General features: G+C 48.6%; 1 protein-coding gene across 1 annotated transcript; it reads left to right on the forward strand.

The window, feature by feature from the left end:
- The first annotated feature begins 3,257 nt into the window (after window positions 1-3,257).
- Window positions 3,258-20,006, forward strand: dnmt1 (DNA (cytosine-5-)-methyltransferase 1). Its single transcript, XM_077009943.1, has 34 exons — window positions 3,258-3,480; window positions 4,189-4,231; window positions 4,344-4,451; window positions 4,564-4,807; window positions 4,933-5,005; window positions 5,262-5,346; window positions 5,473-5,513; window positions 5,651-5,705; window positions 5,798-5,881; window positions 6,094-6,203; window positions 6,282-6,400; window positions 6,865-6,957; window positions 7,050-7,201; window positions 7,935-8,122; window positions 9,601-9,784; window positions 10,466-10,563; window positions 11,377-11,530; window positions 11,655-11,770; window positions 11,857-12,055; window positions 12,353-12,486; window positions 12,625-12,804; window positions 12,913-13,137; window positions 13,220-13,412; window positions 15,170-15,260; window positions 15,369-15,500; window positions 15,686-15,968; window positions 16,238-16,379; window positions 16,507-16,673; window positions 16,788-16,965; window positions 17,196-17,391; window positions 17,514-17,677; window positions 17,857-17,973; window positions 18,068-18,158; window positions 19,707-20,006. Exons 1-34 carry the CDS (start codon window positions 3,434-3,436, stop codon window positions 19,742-19,744), a joined length of 4,524 nt encoding a protein of 1,507 aa, XP_076866058.1. The 5' UTR covers window positions 3,258-3,433; the 3' UTR covers window positions 19,745-20,006.
- The last annotated feature ends 573 nt before the right edge of the window (window positions 20,007-20,579 follow it).

The following is a 20,579-nucleotide window of genomic DNA, read 5'->3' on the forward strand; positions in this document are numbered from 1 at the left end:
GCCACGTCGTGTTTCACGCTCCCCGGTAAGTGAATGTTGGCGTGAAGTGTTGTGGCCAAAAGCTTAGCTTTGTGACAGTATTACCGAACACTGATCTTTATTGTTTTTCGTTTTTTTTGCTTGTTTAGTTTTTCTCTTGTTGCGTATTGAGCTGTCGGGGACAATCAAAGAGGTGGTTATGGTCACTGTGAAATATAAAAACATAATAAACGACCGCCCCGTTCAAATCCAGACTGAAAGATGTCGTTGTTGAAGAGGTAGGAAAGGTCTGACATTGGGATTACGTTAAAAGGTCACCCTCTTGTCATGTCCCCGAAGAGGCGCCACTTTTGTGTCATAGGTCAGAGGTTAATTATTCTGCCTAAAACTTCCCGTTTCCTGCAGCCACAGGAGGTCCAGCATTTCCTGGAGCTTCCTGTTGTTCAGGGCCGACCTCGTCCTTCGTTTTTACCCCCCCACGTTTGATCCTGTGGTCAGTTCCTCTGTTCATCTTGACAGAAAGCACACTTTGGCAGCTTTTCCAAAATCATTCTTATGCTTTTTTTTATATGAAGAGTTGGTCTGCAAGCATACCTGTTGCCTTTGTTCTGTGTAAAATGTTGTTTAACCCTGTGGAAAGATGTTTTTGTATTGTGCATATATGAAAATGTATGTATTGTAATGTACGTATGTATGGAATGTTTGTCTAAATGGTGTACATATGTATGGAATGTCTTGTGTGCAATAGCCTCGTGTGTCTAGTAGCAAGCTACCTGTGTTAAATCGGTACAATCCTAAACACTAATATTGGTACATAAACATGTTGTTCATCCCTTTGATATAAAGTAAATTAAATACAAAAAAGGTTTTCATGTCCTACTTCATCACACAAGCTTTGCCATAATTAGATCCTGGGTAATGTTTTACAGTAATTGTCAGATGTTCTTGTGTTCTTTCATAATGCTATTAATGCAGCGGATGCTTCTTATAAGAAATTAGTTTTAAAGTAATTACTAGTGCAACTATAAAGAGCCTCTAAGCAGTATCTCAAATGCATTACCAAAGCAGGAACTTCCCATGACTTGAAAGAAGCATAACTGGAAATAAAATGGGCAAAGTATTATCTAAACATGCACAGACATGAAGAGAGATTTTGTCTGATGTTGCCTAGAACCATTAGCTCTGACTCCTGACGGGCCAGCCAGGCGTGCCAGCTCCAGGGGTGTGGGAGCGTTGCTGTGGAGCATAAGGATGAGCCCAAGATGAGGTAAGAGGACGGGGGGGAGGTGAAACGGCATCATGGGAAAGACTGCGGCTTGGATCAGTCACGAGACGGCACAACGTGGGGTGGGGCTGTTGGCCCAGAAGGAAAATCTGAACCTAAGAGAACCAGGAACGGATAAGCATTGGGGGGGAGGGGGGGGGGGGGGAGACTCCCCTGGCTGCTCTCAGACACCCAGAATTCCAGAGTGAGAACTTAAGACAAACCTCCCGGGAGACCATGTTGCTAGGACAGACCGGCTTTGAGCAGGAAGTGACATTAGGCCCAGCAAACCACTATAGAACAGCTGCAGAGTCGTATGGCTGGACTGCTAACCTAGATCTTAAAAGTCTCTGTTTCCCATAACCTCACGCCCCACCCGGACCATAACTGTTCCCAAAGAACCAACTTGTGGTTAGTAAGGAGAGCGGATGGCATAGTGGATTTTTTTTCAGCCATGTGTAGACTATTCCCTCTGCTGGACTGGTTAGGTACTACTGAGGTGTGTGCGTGTGTGTGTGTGTTTGTGTGTGTGTGTGTGTGTGTGTGTGTGTGCAGATGTTTATATATCACCGTGGAGACCAAATGTCTCCCGCACATGGATAGGAACGTGATATTATTTGTACGTGTGAAAGACTAAAAGAGAAACGATTTGCTTTTGATTAGTGAGGTTTGTATTAGATTTTGCAGTAGCTACATTAATTATTATATAAATAGAAGTTCCTTACAAGAATACGCCTCAGTAACTATAAATAAGAGATTAGTAATACAGTGATTATTTTATACAAATCAGAATGACTCAAAAACGGAACTGCACATGTTTGTCATTTTCACACATATCCTATTACAGGTCCAAAATAAAACTGATTACTGCATTCTGGTTTATTTAGGCTGTATAGACCACTGCTAATAATTTGTTCTATGTTGTGTAGTAATTTGATTCCTGCATCACTCTCCTCATATTGTTGATTGGGCCATAAAGGTTTTTCCTCTACATGTGTAGTCTCTCTCTCTCTCTTAATGAAGCCACTTACATGTTGGCCTGGTCCCTTTGTCATTTCGACACTGGACTACAACTCGCTCCCCTGTGCTGTCAAACCCCTGCAACACATACAGTACACAGATACGTGGACTGGTGCTACGTTCATGCCACTGTCTCCCTATAACTGTTCGCGTCAGACGCTGCTGTGCACCTCGTCCCATTTGAGCATTTAGTGTGGTTCGACGTGAACCACCAGCCATCAAAATACAAAAAAAAAAATAATGTATCAAGATTCTTCTGTCATGGCACTCAGGTGGTGAATGTGTCTTGTCCTTACAGCTGTAGTATTGACACCGACCTATATGCTGACATGAAGGGTGTGTACGTGTGAATGTATTAGAGACTACAAACCACACGTGTAATACCAATGCATCTGCCAAATGTTGTAAATGTACATTCTGATACTATCATTGCAGACTAGGTAAAACCACATACAGTTAGCTATTTATTTATTTGTTTATTACCAAACCGTATAATCTACATAAGCTTCATATGTCATAATATTGGGTCGTTCATAGTCATTAGCTTAAATATTCGTCTGGCGCATCGTTACGGATTATTTGCATCATTTCATATCTGCAGGCTGGACGGTTTATGGTTTACAAATAACAGGTGTTCTAATAGAAACTATAGTAAACCAAGAGTATCTCCCGCCTTGGCAGACACCACCCACTACACGACACAAACCCAATTGAAAGTGATACAATGCATCATCTGGTCACCCTGTTTTTATCTGTGGCGAAGCCTCACGTTGGTCGATTCCATGATGATTAGAGTGGTTTAATTATGTTGTGCCAATTATTATTGTTACATTTAAGCCGGGTTTTTTTTTATATTTTTGAGACGCCCTACTTTGGTTTTCCTTCACGTCTAAATCTCTGTTAAGTAAACGTATATTATTTAACATGGTTGAACCCCGTTCTTTGAATTATTGGTATGGTCCAAATTACCCGCCTTTCCGCGCGAAAAAGCGGCCCGCGCGCATTCACAGCTGCTAAGAAATCATATAAACCCATTCAGCCCCCACGACGAGCTCTGCTGGTGGCGCTGTCAGTTTTACTTTATTTTAGCACGGTCCACTTTTAATTGCCGATTTTGTTTTTTGGTGTCATCTTGCTCTGCTATTTTATCCGCTCGTATTCACACTTGAGATGCCTACCAGGACCTCATTGTCTCTGCCAGAGGATGTGAAGGAACGGTACGCCGCTTCTCCTCGGCGTCTCCGACGACGGTCAACATGGAGGCGGCTAGGCTAACGCCGAGCCCGTCCTCACGCGCACGGCGCGCGCGCACACACACACACAATGGCGCGGTGTAGCGGGCGGACGGGGGGGAAAAGCCCGCGGAATAAATCGCGTGCGACGTCCGTTTCAAACGATTAGCCAGCAAACCAGAGACCTGCGACGCAGCCTCCGTTGAAATGGCGAGTCCTCCGAGACGCTAGCAGGCTAAGCTGGCTGCTTGTTTTGGTCCGTGACACGGTTAGCCTAGCATTAGGCGGCTCGCGCGCTGTCGCGAGGCAGGCTGAATTTGGCGCCAAATGATGGCGGCTGGTGTTGTTGTCCCGCATGTGACAGCTCCCCCGTGATTATAATCGAAACGCGTACGAGGTTCTGGCTCTATTAAAAGTCACGACACCGCGTCGCTAATCGCCGCCCAAGTGCTTGTCCGTATAAAAGCCTCCCGTGTTCGTAGTGTCAGGTCGGGTCACGTTTAGCAGGAAATGATTACCTAGCGTGCTAAGTTTATCTTTGCTGCTACATTCAGTCGTGCTTCTTTATTAGCTGGGCTTTATAAAAACAGTAATAAATGATCTTTCGTAAGTAAGGCAGCTAACGTTACAGTACTGTTGGATGGATGGCTGACTAACCACCCAAGTTCAAGATTATATTATTTATGCTTCCAGATTGAAGGTGCTGGAAAAAGGTGGCGAAAGTTTGTCAGATGAGGTATGCATCACTCAATGTTTTTCGCCAATATTTGGCGGGGAAAGGGTTCGTAATATAATGTTGTGATGACGTGCCCTTCTAATTATACGTGAACGCGCATCGTGCACTCTAGGAATGTGTGAAGGAGAAGCTCAGGTTACTGCAGGATTTCCTGCGTGCTGACACTCAGGACCAACTCAAAACCCTCGAGGCCAAACTAAAGAACTCCGAACTTTCCACTGTGAGCATCTCTTGCCTTTTTGTTGTTCTGTTTGTTTGTTTTTGTTGTGGTGTTAATCTTTTACATCTAGTAGGTGTCGGGATCTTCTCACCTCCTCCCGTGTTCTCTTCAGGAGGTCTACACGTCGGAGGTGAAGGCGCTGCTGAAGAAGGCTGTAGTTCTGGGCAAGGACGATCAGGGCGACGGCGCGGAGCCCAACGGCCATTCGAACGGCTTCTCCGAAAACGGGTCTCATAAAGATAATGGAGAAAAGGAAGCGGCCATGGAAACTCTGGAGGAAAAGGAGTCTGTGAAGTCGCCTAGTGCGGCGAAGGGCCGGGGCGGACGGCGTGGCAAAGCGGAGTCCGATCCCAGAAGTACGGAGAGCGCCGCGCTTGGCTTTTGAAGCGCGTTCACTCGTCATTTGAAGTGCCATAAGTTCAAAAGGAACTCTGTTCCACTTGATTCAGAGGTAATATTATCTTTCTGATCCATCCGACAGGATCTCCGGGCAGTACTAGGGTCACGCGCAACTCTGGGAAGCAGCCCACTATCCTGTCAATGTTCTCGAGAGTGTAAGAGTACATTCCCCTCTATTCTTTGTTTCCAGGTTTGTGTGTGTGTCTTTATTTATATATTTTTTAAATAACTTATTTTCCTTTGTGGTGGAAAGATAATTATGTAACTATTAACTGCAGTGCCTTATGTCTTCTATATCTGCCAAAGAATTACTCGGTGACTGTTTGTGGTGAGACACTGAGTGTTGTAGATTCAGGACTGCGGTTTTATGTTGAGCTCTCACAAGTACTGAGCCCCGTGTTTCTACTGCAGGCCAAAGCGCAAGTCGGAGGAGGTGAATGGGGAGGACTCGAATGGAGCTGCGGAAGCTAAACCAGAGGAAGATGATGTGGAGGAGGTACGCACAGCCCTCAGGCGCATGTTCTCCTTACATGTCGAGATCTGGCATATCGGTAAAGCTCAAAATATCTTATGTTCTTGGTGGACACGTGTGATTTATGTGTTTTGTTTACTTCATTAAAAGCTTCGGGAAGAAAAACGCCTTAAAACGGACATGGATGAGAAGTAAGTCATTTCGGAGCACTTGCTCGTTTTCCTCTGTGCCAAAAGTCATATCTAATGTGTGGTGTATCCTCTACCACGTTGAGGCAAGCTGTGCTGTGCTGCTTGGTGTCCTCAGTTGCCCCCCCTCTCTCTCTCAGGCCTGCCACTGACGACTCGACCACTGAGAAGGCCACATCCGTGAACACAGTCAAGGTGATGGTTGACTTCATTGCGTAACTATCCAGCATGCCTTTCGGTGACTGACTCTGCTGCGTGATCTTCAAAGTCTCACCCTCCGATTTCAGACCCCTCCACCCAAATGTCCAGATTGCAGGCAGTACCTGGATGACTCTGACCTTAAGTTTTTCCAGGGAGACCCCGATGATGCGGTAGTGTTTTTATTTTTTGCTTTTTGCTCAGCAGTTTAATGGTTTTGTGTTTGTCACTGTGTCATACAATCGGCCACTATAGTAAATTGCTCTTAATTGACTAGGATGGTAAATGATTAATATACACTTTCTTGTGCACCGTTGGTATTGCTGATATGGATGTTGGTTAAGTTTGCCTTGGGTCCTGTACCTTTTTTACACTGTGTTGACAGCTCGACGAACCAGAGATGTTGACTGATGAGCGTCTCTCCTTGTTTGACTCGAACGAAGATGGCTTTGAGAGCTATGAAGACCTGCCTCAGCACAAGATCACCAACTTCAGGTAGGAAAGATTTCGTATGGCACTCGGAGAACGGCACTTTTCCGGACTGTGTACATGTACGTCTCTTGACCTTTTCAGTGTGTACGACAAGCGTGGCCACCTGTGTCCGTTCGATTCTGGACTCATAGAGAAGAACGTTGAGTTGTACTTCAGTTGTGCGGTCAAGCCCATCTACGATGACAACCCATGCATGGATGGTATGTCTAGAGCAGGGGTACTCAAATAGAAATGATGAGGGGCCACATATTTTTTCAATGACTCAAGGGGCCATTTATATAACCCTAACCCTGTGTATGATAACGTATCATAACAATATAACTTTTCCTTTTTATTCAAAACAAAATTTCGGGCATGTCATTATTGCTCCGGTCGGTAAATGTGTTGCTGCTGCTGTTTGTTGTTGCCATGGAGGAAATCCCCAGCATCGTCTTGAGATCGCGGTGCGTGATTTCAAAATAAGAGCGGGTAGCGAGATTGAAAAAAAAAAAAAAAATCATTAAAAAAAAAAAACTTTTCAAAACCGCTCGCAGGCCAGAAATAGATGCCCAAGGGGCCTAAAAAGGCCACTATTTAAGCTTCTGACGATCCAAATCTCCAACTAATCTTGATCTCCCTCTAGGACCTGACTTCATAAACATTTGATCTCTTTTGCTTCTTCAAGGCGGGGTCCCTGCTAAAAAGCTGGGGCCCATCAACGCGTGGTGGATCACGGGGTTCGATGGCGGGGAGAAGGCTCTCATCGGCTTCACCACAGGTAGCCCCGCTCACTTTCACGCTTTGCCCCGGGTCACGGGTGGTGGTGATTTTGCCTTCATCGCTCTCCGTTTCTGGTCCGCCGCTCTGCAGCGTTTGCCGACTACATCCTGATGGAGCCGAGCGAGGAGTACTCGCGCATCTTCGCGCTGATGCAGGAGAAGATCTACATGAGCAAGATCGTGGTGGAGTTTCTTCAGAAGAACCCTGATGTGACATACGAAGACCTGCTTAACAAAATTGAGGTTTGTATAAACACTGTGGGATTTACTAACGAGAAGCCTGATGCACGTGTGTGTGTACACACACACACAGTCCAAAGTGAATTACTGTGGATCCATTGGAATGATCACGTGTGTATGTATGTATGTATTGAAGGCTAGGTTCTTTTTAATGGCAAGGTTTTTGTTTTTAAACAATTGCTTCCTGTTTATTCATCTACTGCTGCCCACAGACCAAACTGTGGTTTAGTGGAATCTTTATTTTATTTTTTGTTTGTTTTACCAGTGAACGAACATTCCAGTTTCTCTTGGCTTTCTTTGGTTAATTGATGTTTAAACATGCACTTGAAACTCGAGTCCTGTCTCTGCTTTAATCCGAGGAGCAGTTCTAAACCACATCGTTTTGCTCTTTTATGACCAAAATGTCCTCCCTGCTCCCAGAAACATGTCTGAAGGAGTCGCTACTTCTGTCCTTTTACACCCCGCTCGCCTCTGGCTTCAGGCAACTAGAGCAGCACTTCTCTTTTCTAGTATCCTGCCCCTGACCACAGTGATTTTTATGGCCAGGTTTCCCCTCCCTGTTCTTCTAAATCTATTACTGTACATTTTGAAGCCATTTTTATTAATACATCCTCTGCTCTGTTCTGTCTATTTAGTTGTTAACTGCTGTTGAACTCACTGAGCTGTTCTTTTTGACAGTGCAGTTTAACTCGTGTGTAGGGAATTGGGTGTCTGAATACCTACCTGCCTTTCTCAGACCACAGTGCCCCCTGCTGGCCTGAACTTCAACCGCTTCACCGAGGACACCCTGCTGCGCCACGCTCAGTTTGTGGTGGAGCAGGTGGAGAGCTACGACGAGGCGGGGGACTCCGACGAGCAGCCCATCATCGTTACCCCGTGCATGAGAGACCTCATTAAGCTGGCTGGAGTCACTCTGGGAAAGAGGTAGGCACGGAGACCTGGAGGACGCGCCCCTGGGTCGGGCCTTCCTCGGCACCCTGGCTGCTACGGGCACAGCCCCTCTCCTTCCAGCAGGCCACCACCACCACCACCTGCCTGCTTCCAGCTCGGGTGTGGCCCGATGGGGCTCGGACGGCTGGTTTGACGTTTCCTCCCGATTAACACCAAGTTTAGTTACTCTGAATCTGTTAGCCGCATGCAGTGTATGAAAATATGCGGCCAACTCGGATATCCGAATCTCTGACTGCTGGTCCCTCTAACTGCCTCCAGACACCCCCACCCCTCTCCCCCTCTCCCCCTCGTAATACCTCTCTTGCTCTGGTTCTCGTGTCCAGTGTTGCTGGGAGAAGACCATGCTTCATTTACAGTCTTTAGTACAAACACCATAAGTCTTTCTGAAGCATATTTGGCAAGGATGTCTTGGCACATTTATAGGCCCATGTTTTTCATGGAAATGGCGACTGCAGAAATGCCATTTGCTGTGGTTTATTTAAAGCTGGATTTGCAGTGCCACTATCCAGCCTTAAATCACTCGGACGGAAATTGCAGTAGAATAGCACGGCTCAAATAGCAAAATGAAAGAACTAATTGTCTTTGTTGTTGTTGCATGTCATTGAGTAGGCAATATAGCATCTGTTAATTATTTTTCCTCGTGTCGTTTGGACTTAAACTGGCTTACGTTCTTTCTAAAACGATTCCACTGTTTTGTTGGGCCTCTCTGCTCCGCGTTCTGCTCGTCGTTCGAGTGGATGCACAACTGCTCGGCGTGGTGGTTTCGAGGGGGGCGGGTGGTGTAGCTCGTGTACCCGGGTGGGGTGTTGTGGGGGGGGGGGGCACTGTTGACCGAATGCTGGTGGATGCGGCTGCCTGTGCTGTGTTCATGTCTAACGCTCCTCTGGCATTCCCCACTGCAGCATGCTCCTGTACTGGTAGGTAACGCCCGCCTCCCGTCTCTGGAGTGCTTGTGCTTCTCGTGGTGTTTTCACGACTGCTGCCTGATGGGACAGTGATGCCAGCTTTCATCAGTGGCTGTAAGGGACGGGTGATGTAGCTGTACTGCGCTCATCCTGATAGTTTTACTGCGTCTAGATTTCTTGCCCCCCCCTCATTGGCTGTGAGGTTTCAGCGATCAGCCTTGGAAACCTTCCAGCAGTCCAGATTTGGTGCAGATTAGCATAAACATTTCTCAAATTTGACCCTCGAATGCCTTAAAAAAAAAAAAAAAAAATGTAAGCGCTCCCTAACCACCCCCTCCCTCCACCTTAGCTTGGGCACCACACTCAGCCTGTGTGAAGCACAGCCTACGTCCCCCCTGCCCTGAGGTGCCCCCCCTGCTTCGCCCCCGCCGCCCCACCCCCACACCGATTAGCTGCATGTCTCCATCTCAGCTTGACTGCTGGCACGCTCCCAGTCTAGCCGTGACCCCCGTCCCACCCGCCTTCCCCCCCCTCTCCTGTTCCCAGGCGTGCGGCCCGGAGGCAGGCCATCCGCCACCCCACCAAGATCGAGAAGGACCTGAAGGGCCCCACCAAGGCCACCACCACCAAACTGGTGTACCAGATCTTTGACGCCTTTTTCTCGGACCAGATTGACCAGAATAACAAGGATGGAGGCGGAGTTAAGAGACAGCGCTGTGGAGTCTGTGAGGTGAGGAGGTGCTCTCTGGCACTACTGGTCGCTTTTGAAAAACTTTAATTTAAAACGGTACATGTTGATGTTTCAACTAAAAGCTGTTGCACAGAATGCCAGAAAATCAATCAGAAGCCGTTTCTGTTCCAGCGGTGGCTCAAATCCCATATCCCATTTCTTCCATTCATTTTCCATGGTAATAACCTGTACAAACACTAGGAAGCATGAATTTGAAATGCCTCAAATGGTAAATGCTCTCGGGGGGGGGGGGGGGGGGGGGGGGGGGGGGGGGTCCTAACATTTGACATAATAAAATGGCTTATTTTCAACCAACAATGCAGTCAGCCTTACAAAGACATGACTTCATTCAGTGCAGTTATCTTTATGGGGAACGGACTGAGGCTGCTTCGTTTAATGAGGACTGAACTCGACCCTAAAGCCTAATCCGTGACTGACTGTCGTGTTTCATCGTGTTTGGTTCAAACTATTGTGTGGAAGATCAGCTGGATGTGCCTGGGTGCTTCCTGTGAACTGCACTCAGTACGTGCTTGTCAGGGACTGGGATGGTTGCTCCCGCCCCCATGAATCAGGTTTCTGTTGGAAATGCCCCGTGTTACTTTTAATAAGTGCGCTTTTGTATCCCCCCCCCCCCCCCCCCCCCCCCCCCCCCCCCCCCCCCCCCCCCAATCACCCGCCCAGGTCTGCCAAGCCCCCGACTGTGGCAAGTGCTCTGCCTGTAAGGACATGATCAAATTCGGAGGCAGCGGTCGCAGCAAGCAGGCGTGTCAGAAGAGGAGGTAAAACGTTCTCGTCTCTCCACTCTGTCTCTTCACAACAGCTGCTCCTCCCAATAAGTGCTGGAGCAGAGGAAGCTCTCTCCGGATACTCATGTTCTGTTCTGATGATTCCCGCTCATGTGGTCCAGAACCCAACACTGGGCCTTGGTTACTGTAGACCAGAGACGTGCGTCTGCAATGCTTTCTGTTGGCCTTTTCTCATCATTGTGTAATGTACAAAATATTTTGTTACAACTATGAGGCAACTTTTTTCCAGAGTGTGTTGCATTTAAGCCTTGGTTTAAATGGGCAATAGATACATTTTTGCGTTTTTGTGCTTGGGGGTTCAATGTGTGTGAATGTTGCACAATTGTCTGTTTTAGATTCATCACTGCCAACGCAGGTTTAAATTTAGCTGTAAAGAGGAACTTAGGGTTGTGAGGTCCGAAACATCGTTCAGACTACTTCAGTAATGAAACCAGGTCTTCCTGGTGTGTTTGTTCCCGTAGTTACACTGAACCCAGTCCGCTCACCTAAGGGCTTGTCTTCTCTGCTGCACCCCGTCTCGGTCATCATTCTGTTCTCTTACTCCGTGCTCTCGTGATCTCCTCGTGATGTCAGCGTGTTTGCTGCATGAGTAATGGAAATGAAGACCAGACCTCTGTTTTTTATTGACCCCACTGCCGTCTGTCGTAGGGAGCACAGGAATCTAAAGACCTTTTTTGACTGGGGGGGGGGGCACACAATTGGCCTTTTAATTTGCAAAACCTAATGTGCCCACTGAAGTCCATGCTGATGAAACGGAGCTAAGTGGCCATCTTGTCTCTCATTCAGATGTCCCAACATGGCCGTGAAGGAAGCGGAGGATGATGAGAACATTGATGAAGACGATGTTATGCCGCTCCTTAAGGATGCGTCGAAGAAGATGTCTCAAGCCAAGAAGAAGCAGACCAAGAACACCATCACGTGGGTGGGAGAGCCGGTTAAGGTATGTTCACCACAAATATGACCAATATGCAGGTAGTGTGAAACTACTGGTTTTGGTGCTAACGGTGTGTTCAGAGTGTTGGTACAGTTGGAGGTGTGTGGTTGATGTGTGCCCCTCCTGACAGACCGAGGGCAAGCGGGCCTACTATATGAAGGTGCGTGTGGCCAGTGAAGTTATCGAGGTTGGAGACTGTGTGTCCGTCAGCCCAGATAACCCCTCCAATCCACTCTACCTGGCCAGGTAAAGTGGGGGGTTTTTTAAAAATCAAGTTTAAAGTGTACACCAGATGCCTGTAACGGACCCCGACACCCGGCTTTGGTTTCCAGGATCACGGCACTGTGGGAGGAAGGCGTCATGATGTTTCACGCGCACTGGTTCTGCCGGGGCACAGACACGGTTCTGGGCGAGTCCTCAGACCCGCTGGAGCTCTTCCTGGTGGATGAGTGTGAGGACATGCAGCTGAGCTTTGTGCACGGCAAGGTGGACGTGCTCTACAAGGCTCCCTCCGACGACTGGTTCATGGAGGTGCGTCTCCTCAGAGTCCCCAGCCACACGCTAATGGACGTTGACTTGGTATCGCAACGTTGCCTCTGCAGTAGTTGTGTGTGTGTGTGTGTGTCCGTCTCCAAAACAGTCTGAAGTTCCCAATCATGTTTTTTGAAATCCTTGTTTATCCAGTGATCACATTGCAGGTCAAGGTTTAGTCCAAGTTGTATTAATACAAATGCTTTGAATATATTGCAAGATCTTGCCGATCTGTTTAGTTTTATGTACTGAATTGTTTTATTTATTTTAATATATATAACTTTTTTTTCTCCTCAGGGAGGCCTAGTTGATGACATAAAGGTCATTGAGGATGATGGCAAAAGCTTCTTTTATCAGCTGTGGTACGATGGCGAGTTTGCCCGCTTTGAGACGCCTCCCATGGTCATACCCGACGAAGACTGCAAGTACAAGTGAGTTGAATTGTTCTCCCTGGTCTCAGCTCGAAGCCCGACGATCGTGCCGAGGTCCGACGACCCGGCGTCTGCTAGCGTTTCTCTGGGAGCTGTCGGGTCGGTAGCGTCTTCACCGCTGCGCTGCTGTCTGTGAAGGTTTTGCGCCAGCTGCACCAGGAATGCGGAGCAAACGCAGCAGGAAACGCCTCGTGCCCTCGAACCCCTGGAGGACGAGGAGAGCGACTCCAAAGTCTTCTATTCCCTGGCCTGCCTGAAGGGGGTGCAGTACAGGGTGGGGGACGGCGTCTACCTGCCTCCTGACGCCTTCGGTTTCGGGTAAGAACCAGACGACCAGGTGTCTCTGACCATCAGCCGTCTTGTCTGCTGGCTTCTTCGCTCTCGTACGAGCTCCCCTTCATTCCTCCGCCTCCTCCGTGTTCCCAGGGTTAAGGCCGCCAGCCCGATGAAGCGGCCTCACCGTAAGGAGGACGTGGACGAGGAGCTGTACCCGGAGTACTACCGCAAGTCCTCCGACTACATCAAAGGCTCCAACCTGGACGCCCCGGAGCCCTTCCGGGTCGGCCGCATCAAGGAGATCTTCTGCAGCAAGCGCGGTGCCGCCAAGCCGGACACGTCGGAGGTGAAGCTGCGTCTCTACAAGTTCTACAGGTGAGGAGCACGGGACCAGGGGGCTTCACGGTGGGTCAGCTGTGAAGGGGGGGGGGCCCTTACGCGTGACCTTTCTTCCCAGACCAGAGAACACTCACAAGGGCCCAAAGGCAGGCTACCACACTGACATAAACCAGCTGTACTGGAGTGACGAAGAGGTGACCGTCAGCATGGCGGACGTGCTGGGCCGCTGTCGGGTGGAGTATGGTGAAGACCTGGTGGAGAGCGTGCAGGAGTACTCCAGTGGCGGACCCGATCGGTTCTACTTCCTGGAGGTAAAATCGGAGCAAAGGTCGACCTCAGCTAGGACTGGGTGATATAGAGAGAGGGAGAGAGAGAGAGAGAAATATTCATCTTTCATATCGGTTGGCATTGATGTATGTAGTACATCAGTACAGTATAGTAGAATGTTCAAATTCCTAAAACTTTAAAGCTTTACAGGAAAACAAAGTAAATGTGTTGGTTAGCCTCAAATAAAGTGGGTATTAATACAGAATAAAATCTTAGCTTGGATTCAAACTTGGGGGGGGGGGGGGGGGGGGGGGAACCTACAAAGAAAAGTTAATAAAAATTTTTAAACAGGGTGGGGGTTCCAAGCAAGGAAGACGAGTCTGTCCACTGCCTCCGGGTTTAAAGCCGCTGTCTGGCAAGTCACAGTACACCACCACCCCCACCCCCCAAACTCCCGAGAGAGAAGCCCTATCGAAGGGGGTGCTGGTTGCAGGGACGCACAAGAAGCGCTTTGTCAAGGCCCTTCACTCTTGGGAAGTTCCTGTCCTGGATGTTCCACCACTGCAGGGCGTCTTTCACTGTCTGTATCTGGTGCCAGCGAGTCATTGTCAAGCTCCTGTTCCATTGTGTCCTTATCAGAGTCCTGTGCTGATGGGGTCTGATTTCTTTAAAAAAGACAAACAAAAAAAACCTCCCCAGTGACCTCTGTTTTGTTCTGGGTGGGTAGCGTTGCAGTACCTCCTTCTTTTCTCTCTCTTCCTCCTTCTTCCCCTCTTCTGACTGAAGAGGACGTGTCTTGGTTCTCCTCCAGTGCCTCGCGTTTTGATGGCTTCATTCTTTTCTGGCTTGATCTTTTGAAGTGTGCGTCCATCGAGGTTGTCGTCAGGCAGGCGGCCCGTCTGTTTTAACGGTCAGCATACTTCGTTCAGGTGTGCTAGGACATTTGTTCTTTCTCCATCTTGGTGTTCAGAGTCTTGAGATCTGCAGAGGTGCACTGTGGGCTTGAATCAGAGTTCCAAAGGTGCCTTGGAGGCCTCGTGCGCACCCCCCCCCCCCCCCATATCTCCGTCCTGCCAGGTGGGAGCCAAGTACCTGCTCTTGTCCCTGAGTGAGATGGGCTTGTGCTGCTTTATCACTGCTCCAGTCATTCTTTGACGTGATTGCCACCTGGTGGTTGCCTGTCACCAGTTTGTGTTGTGGCAGGTGATCTTCTTGGGCAGTAGAAGTGTTTCTTATTCCAGGAGAAAGTGAAGGCAGCTCCAACTTTCTTACTTCACACCCACAGCTCCCTCCACCCTCGTGTCTTTGCCTACACTCAAAGGCAAATGGAGGAGTTGAATCTGTTTTCTGTGCAGTGATTAAGCCCAAATTCTGAAACTCCTGAACCTAAGATCAAAATCTTCTTAAAAAGAAAAACATTTATAAATGGATTCATGAAAATATGAAGCAAATGGTTTATGGTGTAGTGATTATTTGCCTGTGGGCTTTTCAATACGTCATTTGAAGATATTTGCTCTTCACATTCCTGTATTGGTTAATGAAGATTGAGTGAGTGAGACTCGTACAGGTTTCAGATGTGGGACTTGACCACAAATCTGATATAGTGGAGTAAGAATTTTGCCATTTTATTTCAACTGTTCTGTCGATGTGTCGACCGCGCCACACATTTCTATTGAGGAAAGGATATTTTGAAAGATAATCGTATCGCCCAGTCCTAAGCTCTGCACAGCATGCTGGGATATCTGGTGAGCCTCTGTGTGAACGTGGTCAGTAACACTCACAGGACTGTTGATCACCACAGGCCTACAGCTCCAAATCGAAGAGCTTTGAAGACCCGCCGAACCACGCCCGCTCCGTGGTACACAAGGGCAAAGGGAAAGGCAAGGGCAAAGGTAGAGATGACCCACGCACTCACCGATCTGTGCGCTTGTTCAAAAACGGACGTTGACCTGTGCTCCATCTCTCTCCACACACACACACACACACACACACACACACAGGTAAAGGGAAGGGGAAAGCTCCTTCTCAGGAAGTGCAGGAGCAAGAGCCTCAGGAGCTGAAGGTCCAGAAGCTCCGGACACTGGATGTGTTTTCTGGCTGTGGTGGCCTTTCCGAGGGCTTCCACCAAGCAGGTAAGAGCTCACGTGCCCCTCAAAACCTTCACTTTGGCTGTTACGCAGGAGCTGAGATGTGTAGGGAAGACGGATCTTCCAGGGACAGTGTCCTCATCCGTCGTCCCCTTATGTGGTATTGTCTAATCTCGTGTGTGAAGCCCTGACCCCTCTGAGGATGATGACGTCTCTTTTCTTTCTCCCAGGGATCTCTGAGACCCACTGGGCCATCGAGATGTGGGATCCTGCCGCTCAGGCCTTCCGGCTGAACAACCCCGGCACCACGGTCTTCACGGAGGACTGCAACGTGCTGCTGAAGCTGGTCATGTCCGGCGAGAAGACCAACTCCCTGGGCCAGAGGCTCCCGCAGAAGGGCGACGTGGAGATGCTGTGCGGCGGGCCGCCGTGCCAAGGCTTCAGCGGCATGAACCGCTTCAACTCGCGCACGTACTCCAAGTTCAAGAACTCCCTGGTGGTGTCTTACCTGAGGTCAGCGCAGCTGTGGCACAGCGTTGACTGTGCGCTACAGTTCTGCAATTCCAGAATACCTGTTTTTTTGTCAGTAATATCGAGCATTCGTCTTCAATTGTGTGAAGAAGCAGCTCATCGAAACTTGAAATTGGAGTCAGGATGTTGTGAATAATTTTAAGCTTTCTGCCGTTTCGCTATAGAAAGTGTTGTGATGTATCAAGCTGCCCCGTCATCTCCAGCTCTGGCGTGTTCTCTCGTTCTCATTTACGTCGTTCTTCCGTTTTCAGTTACTGCGACTACTACAGGCCAAAGTTCTTCCTGCTGGAAAACGTCAGGAACTTTGTGTCGTTCAAGCGCTCCATGGTCCTAAAGCTCACCCTGCGCTGCCTCGTGCGCATGGGATACCAGTGCACGTTCGGCGTTCTTCAGGTGAGCGCCCCCTTTCTGCTGCGTGGGGATGCGCGTGGCGACTCCTGCAGTGCAACCGTCTCTTCCAGCACGCCGTGTTTGGGCAGGTGGGGGTGTGACGTTCCTCCTTCTCGTTTGGTGCGCGTAGGCAGGGCAGTACGGAGTGGCCCAGACCCGGCGCAGGGCCATCATCCTGGCTGCAGCCCCGGGGGAGACGCTCCCACGCTACCCGGAGCCCCTGCACGTCTTCGCTCCGCGAGCGTGCTCCCTCAGCGTGGTGGTGGACGACAAGAGATTCGTCACGAACGCCACGAGGTAAAGCGGCCCGAACGTAACGGAACACGCAGTCCCTCCAGAACCTCGGCTGACCTCCTCGCCCCTGGAAATGGAGCGTGCTGGAGTGATTATTTTATTTTTCCCCTGCCCTAGGGGGAACGGTGGCATCTACCGTACGATTACGGTGCGGGACACCATGTCCGACCTGCCGGAGATCCAGAACGGAGCGTCCGCTCTGGAGATCTCCTACAACGGGGAGCCGCAGTCCTGGTTCCAGAGACAGATCAGAGGGTCTCAGTACCAGCCCATCCTCAGAGACCACATCTGCAAGGTCTGACCTTCACACCACACTGCGTGACCAGACCTCGTGCTCTTTAATTCACACAAGCACACGATAAACCGATGTTCAGCGCTTAATGTGCATGGCAGTCTTTAGCCCCAGGACTGGACCCGACCCTCTCCCTCTGCTAAGACGCGATTTATGGGGTTTTTTTTTGTCGCTGACGAGACATCGTTGACGCATCAGTCTTGCGTGCGGTGCTGAGTCTCGCTCTCTTGCAGGACATGAGCGCCCTGGTGGCGGCCCGTATGCGCCACATCCCCCTGGCCCCGGGCTCCGACTGGAGGGACCTGCCCAACATGGAGGTGCGGCTGCGGGACGGCACCACCACCAAGAAGCTCCGCTACACCCACTCGGACAAGAAGAACGGGCGTAGCGGCACGGGGGCGCTGAGGGGAGTCTGCGCTTGTGCCGGAGGTCAGTACCTCGCCGGGCTTGCTGCAGGTCGCCCACCACGCTCCTGAGGGGGGAAATGCGGTTTGTCCTGTTGGTCCTACAGGAGTTGGTAACCGGGGTTCCCTTTTACGGCGGTGCCTTAGGTAAGCCCTGTGATCCAGCGGACCGGCAGTTCAACACGCTGATCCCATGGTGTCTGCCTCACACGGGCAACCGTCACAACCACTGGGCCGGGCTCTACGGCAGGCTGGAGTGGGACGGCTTCTTCAGCACCACCGTGACCAACCCTGAGCCCATGGGCAAACAGGTCGGTGTCCCTTCACATACACACACACACACACACACACCCCCCCACCACTCCTACTGCTGTGTTGACATCACTTGGTTAACATCAAGCACAAACATGGTGGGGTTTTCAGTCCCTGTTGAGGTTTGTGACCCTGCGGTGCAGACTGAGCTGTTGCTGAGCGCAAGTTTCTGTTTCAGGGCCGCGTGCTCCACGCAGAGCAGCACCGCGTGGTCAGCGTGCGGGAATGTGCACGCTCCCAGGGCTTCCCCGACACCTACCGCTTCTTCGGGAACATCCTAGACAAGCATCGACAGGTAGCACTTACGCCAACGTGTGTGTGTGTGTGTCTTTCTTTTTTTTTTGGCTACATGCGTACACAGCCCACATTTAATGTCCTCTGTGTGCTAGGTTGGGAACGCAGTGCCTCCGCCCCTCTCCAAAGCCATTGGACTTGAAGTCAAAAAATGTGTCCAGAAGAAAATGAGGGACAACGCAGCAGGTGAGATTCACATACTGATGGTGCTGAGGTCGTGGAAACTTCTGTGAGAAAATACACACGCACACTAGGGTTGCAGCGGTAACCAGTTTCACGGTATACCACGGTATTAAAATGCACGGTTATCATACCGTGTGCGTTTGCTTATTACCGGTAAAAAGCAAGCCAGCGGAGAAACTGACCCGCGCATGCGCAACTCCGCTCCGGTTCAGCTACTCAGCGCACAGCGGTGAGAATGGCAGAAAGTGCATCAGACTTAAACATTTTTAACAAAAAAAAAGGCTAAACTAAAATCAGTGGCGAAAATGACGTAATGGCTAGCCGTGCACAAGGGTCTCGTGCGCTGTCGGTTCACGAAGTCGTGCACCTCTCGAAATTTGAAACTTTGCGCGCGCGCCGCGCTTCAGTGCAATGAACAAAGTCATGTTTGCCGGGTTCATACACCTATACAAGGTGGAATTGTATCACTTGTACGTCTCTTTCAAGGTCCATTTCAATATTTCCCAGCACGTTAAAAATTAATAAATATTTATACATATACTCAATTATTCGAATTAGCTTTTTATCACATTATTTAATGGTTGTTTATTTTCAAAACACCCAATCTTAACGTCTTCACGTTCTCTCATGTTTCGTCCTGGAATTACAAGAGGCTCATATTTGTTAACATAACACAGGAGAACTGTTCAGTCAGACAGATATTTGTTGTGAAACAAAGTAGTTACAATTTCAAGTATTATCAAGTACTTTAGCCTAAATTCCAGCACTTTTCAAACCTGAAACACAAAGCAACATTAAAATTTGTCAGGTAAATGTTCCTTCCCCTGTTTTTGAGGGGTGTAACGCTTCCGCGGTTCGCGCAAGGTGTGCGTATTCGCGCGCTACAGTCACTTGCGAAAGTATAAACCTAGCTTTTTAAGGTCTTTGCTTTCACTGGATGTGAAAGACGCCCATTTTCATGATTTCATTTTCAAATTCTGACGTGCCTGTTTTTCATATGTTAAAACCAGACTGTGTGAAAGCCTTAAAATAGAAATCTCTATTGTGAGGATCATGTCAGAAATAAATCCTCTCTTTATGCAGTATCTGGTTATATTTCAACTTGGCAGTAAAATGGACGTTTACAACAGTTGTTGATTAGACACTGACCCAGGTTCAGTGTATCAGATATTAAATAACTTAAATATTTGTAGGCCTACTGAAATCCATGATTTAGGTTTCTCTAATTTTGCAGTATTTATATAAACAGGTGTACAGCTTATTTTTTTTAAAGGAGACATTTTGTATGCAATAGTTCATTGAACAAAAAAAAAGCTTTTGGTGCAATTTCTTTAAGGGTCAGTGTATATTTTAATAATATATGTAACAAACTGATACCGTGATACCGTGGTATTTCCTGAGACGGTTATCATACCGTGAAAATCTCATACCGTTGCAACCCTAACACACACACACACACACACACCCCCTTGAGTCTTGGTTTCCTCCATGTTCTTTTTCGTAGTTTTCCGTTACCACTGTTGACTTTAACTTTCCCCTCCTTTCCTTCAGAGCCAGTGAAACAGGAGAAAATGGAGTTGTGTGAATAGAGCTTGTGGAGACTCCAGATCTGACGTGAGCTCTTCACGTCTACTTTATTTTGCCCATTCCATTAACTCGTACCCTGGTGTTCAAGTCTGGCCGTTCTAGTTGGCTTCCCTGCGGACTGTGCAGTGCCATTGAAGGTGATGTTTTATCGATTTATAAATGTGATTTTTAACCATGTATTTGCAATCTCCACTCACGGTGGAATAAATTCTATGTAGTTTTTATATGTTGTTAATATTTCAAATAAAGCTCTTATCAAATGGATGTCAAACTTGTGTAAATGTGTTTAGTACAGGGGTTTTCTCCTGGAGTCAGCTGGTGTGTCCTGGTTGGGTGTTTAAGTCTGGCTAGTCTAGGCCAAGATGCATTCTGCAGAAGTGAGAAGATGACAACAGCACAGCAAGTCCAAGCGTGGGAGGTTAAGTGGGCGTGTCCTCCGCCTTTTTACGCCTGCTTTAACATCTGTTCATTTGGATGGAACAACGTGACCCGATCCTCCAGTTCTGCGTGAGACTGCGTGCCTAGACAGAACTGAGCATAGCACAGGATTCTCGTATTCGCTATCTTAAAAAAAACCCACCAGATATAAAATATTATCTGTTCATCTACTAGTCCCAGAGTATTACCACATGAAAGGCAGCTGAACTGTTCAAATGTTGGGTGGGTTCACGTACCATGGTTGATGGTGGATCTCAAAAACAAATAAGGGCTTGGAACTTGCACACATGCAGCATGCATCACTAATGTTCTTATTAATGACAATCAATCGGAGGGGTTCTTTAACATGGTGCTTTATTAGGCTAAGTGTCACTCCAATGCATAGCTGTCGAAGTTTTT

Source organism: Brachyhypopomus gauderio, chromosome 6 (genome assembly GCF_052324685.1).
Source record: "Brachyhypopomus gauderio isolate BG-103 chromosome 6, BGAUD_0.2, whole genome shotgun sequence".
Taxonomy (NCBI): domain Eukaryota; kingdom Metazoa; phylum Chordata; class Actinopteri; order Gymnotiformes; family Hypopomidae; genus Brachyhypopomus; species Brachyhypopomus gauderio.

Bases quoted from the DNA above. Each gene is read 5' to 3' on its own strand.
- dnmt1 (XM_077009943.1), top strand. From the start codon at position 3,434: ATGCCTACCAGGACCTCATTGTCTCTGCCAGAGGATGTGAAGGAACG. The intron at 12,487-12,624 runs GTGAGTTGAATT...CTGTCTGTGAAG, and splicing joins GACGAAGACTGCAAGTACAA to GTTTTGCGCCAGCTGCACCA. The intron at 13,413-15,169 runs GTAAAATCGGAG...TGATCACCACAG, and splicing joins ATCGGTTCTACTTCCTGGAG to GCCTACAGCTCCAAATCGAA.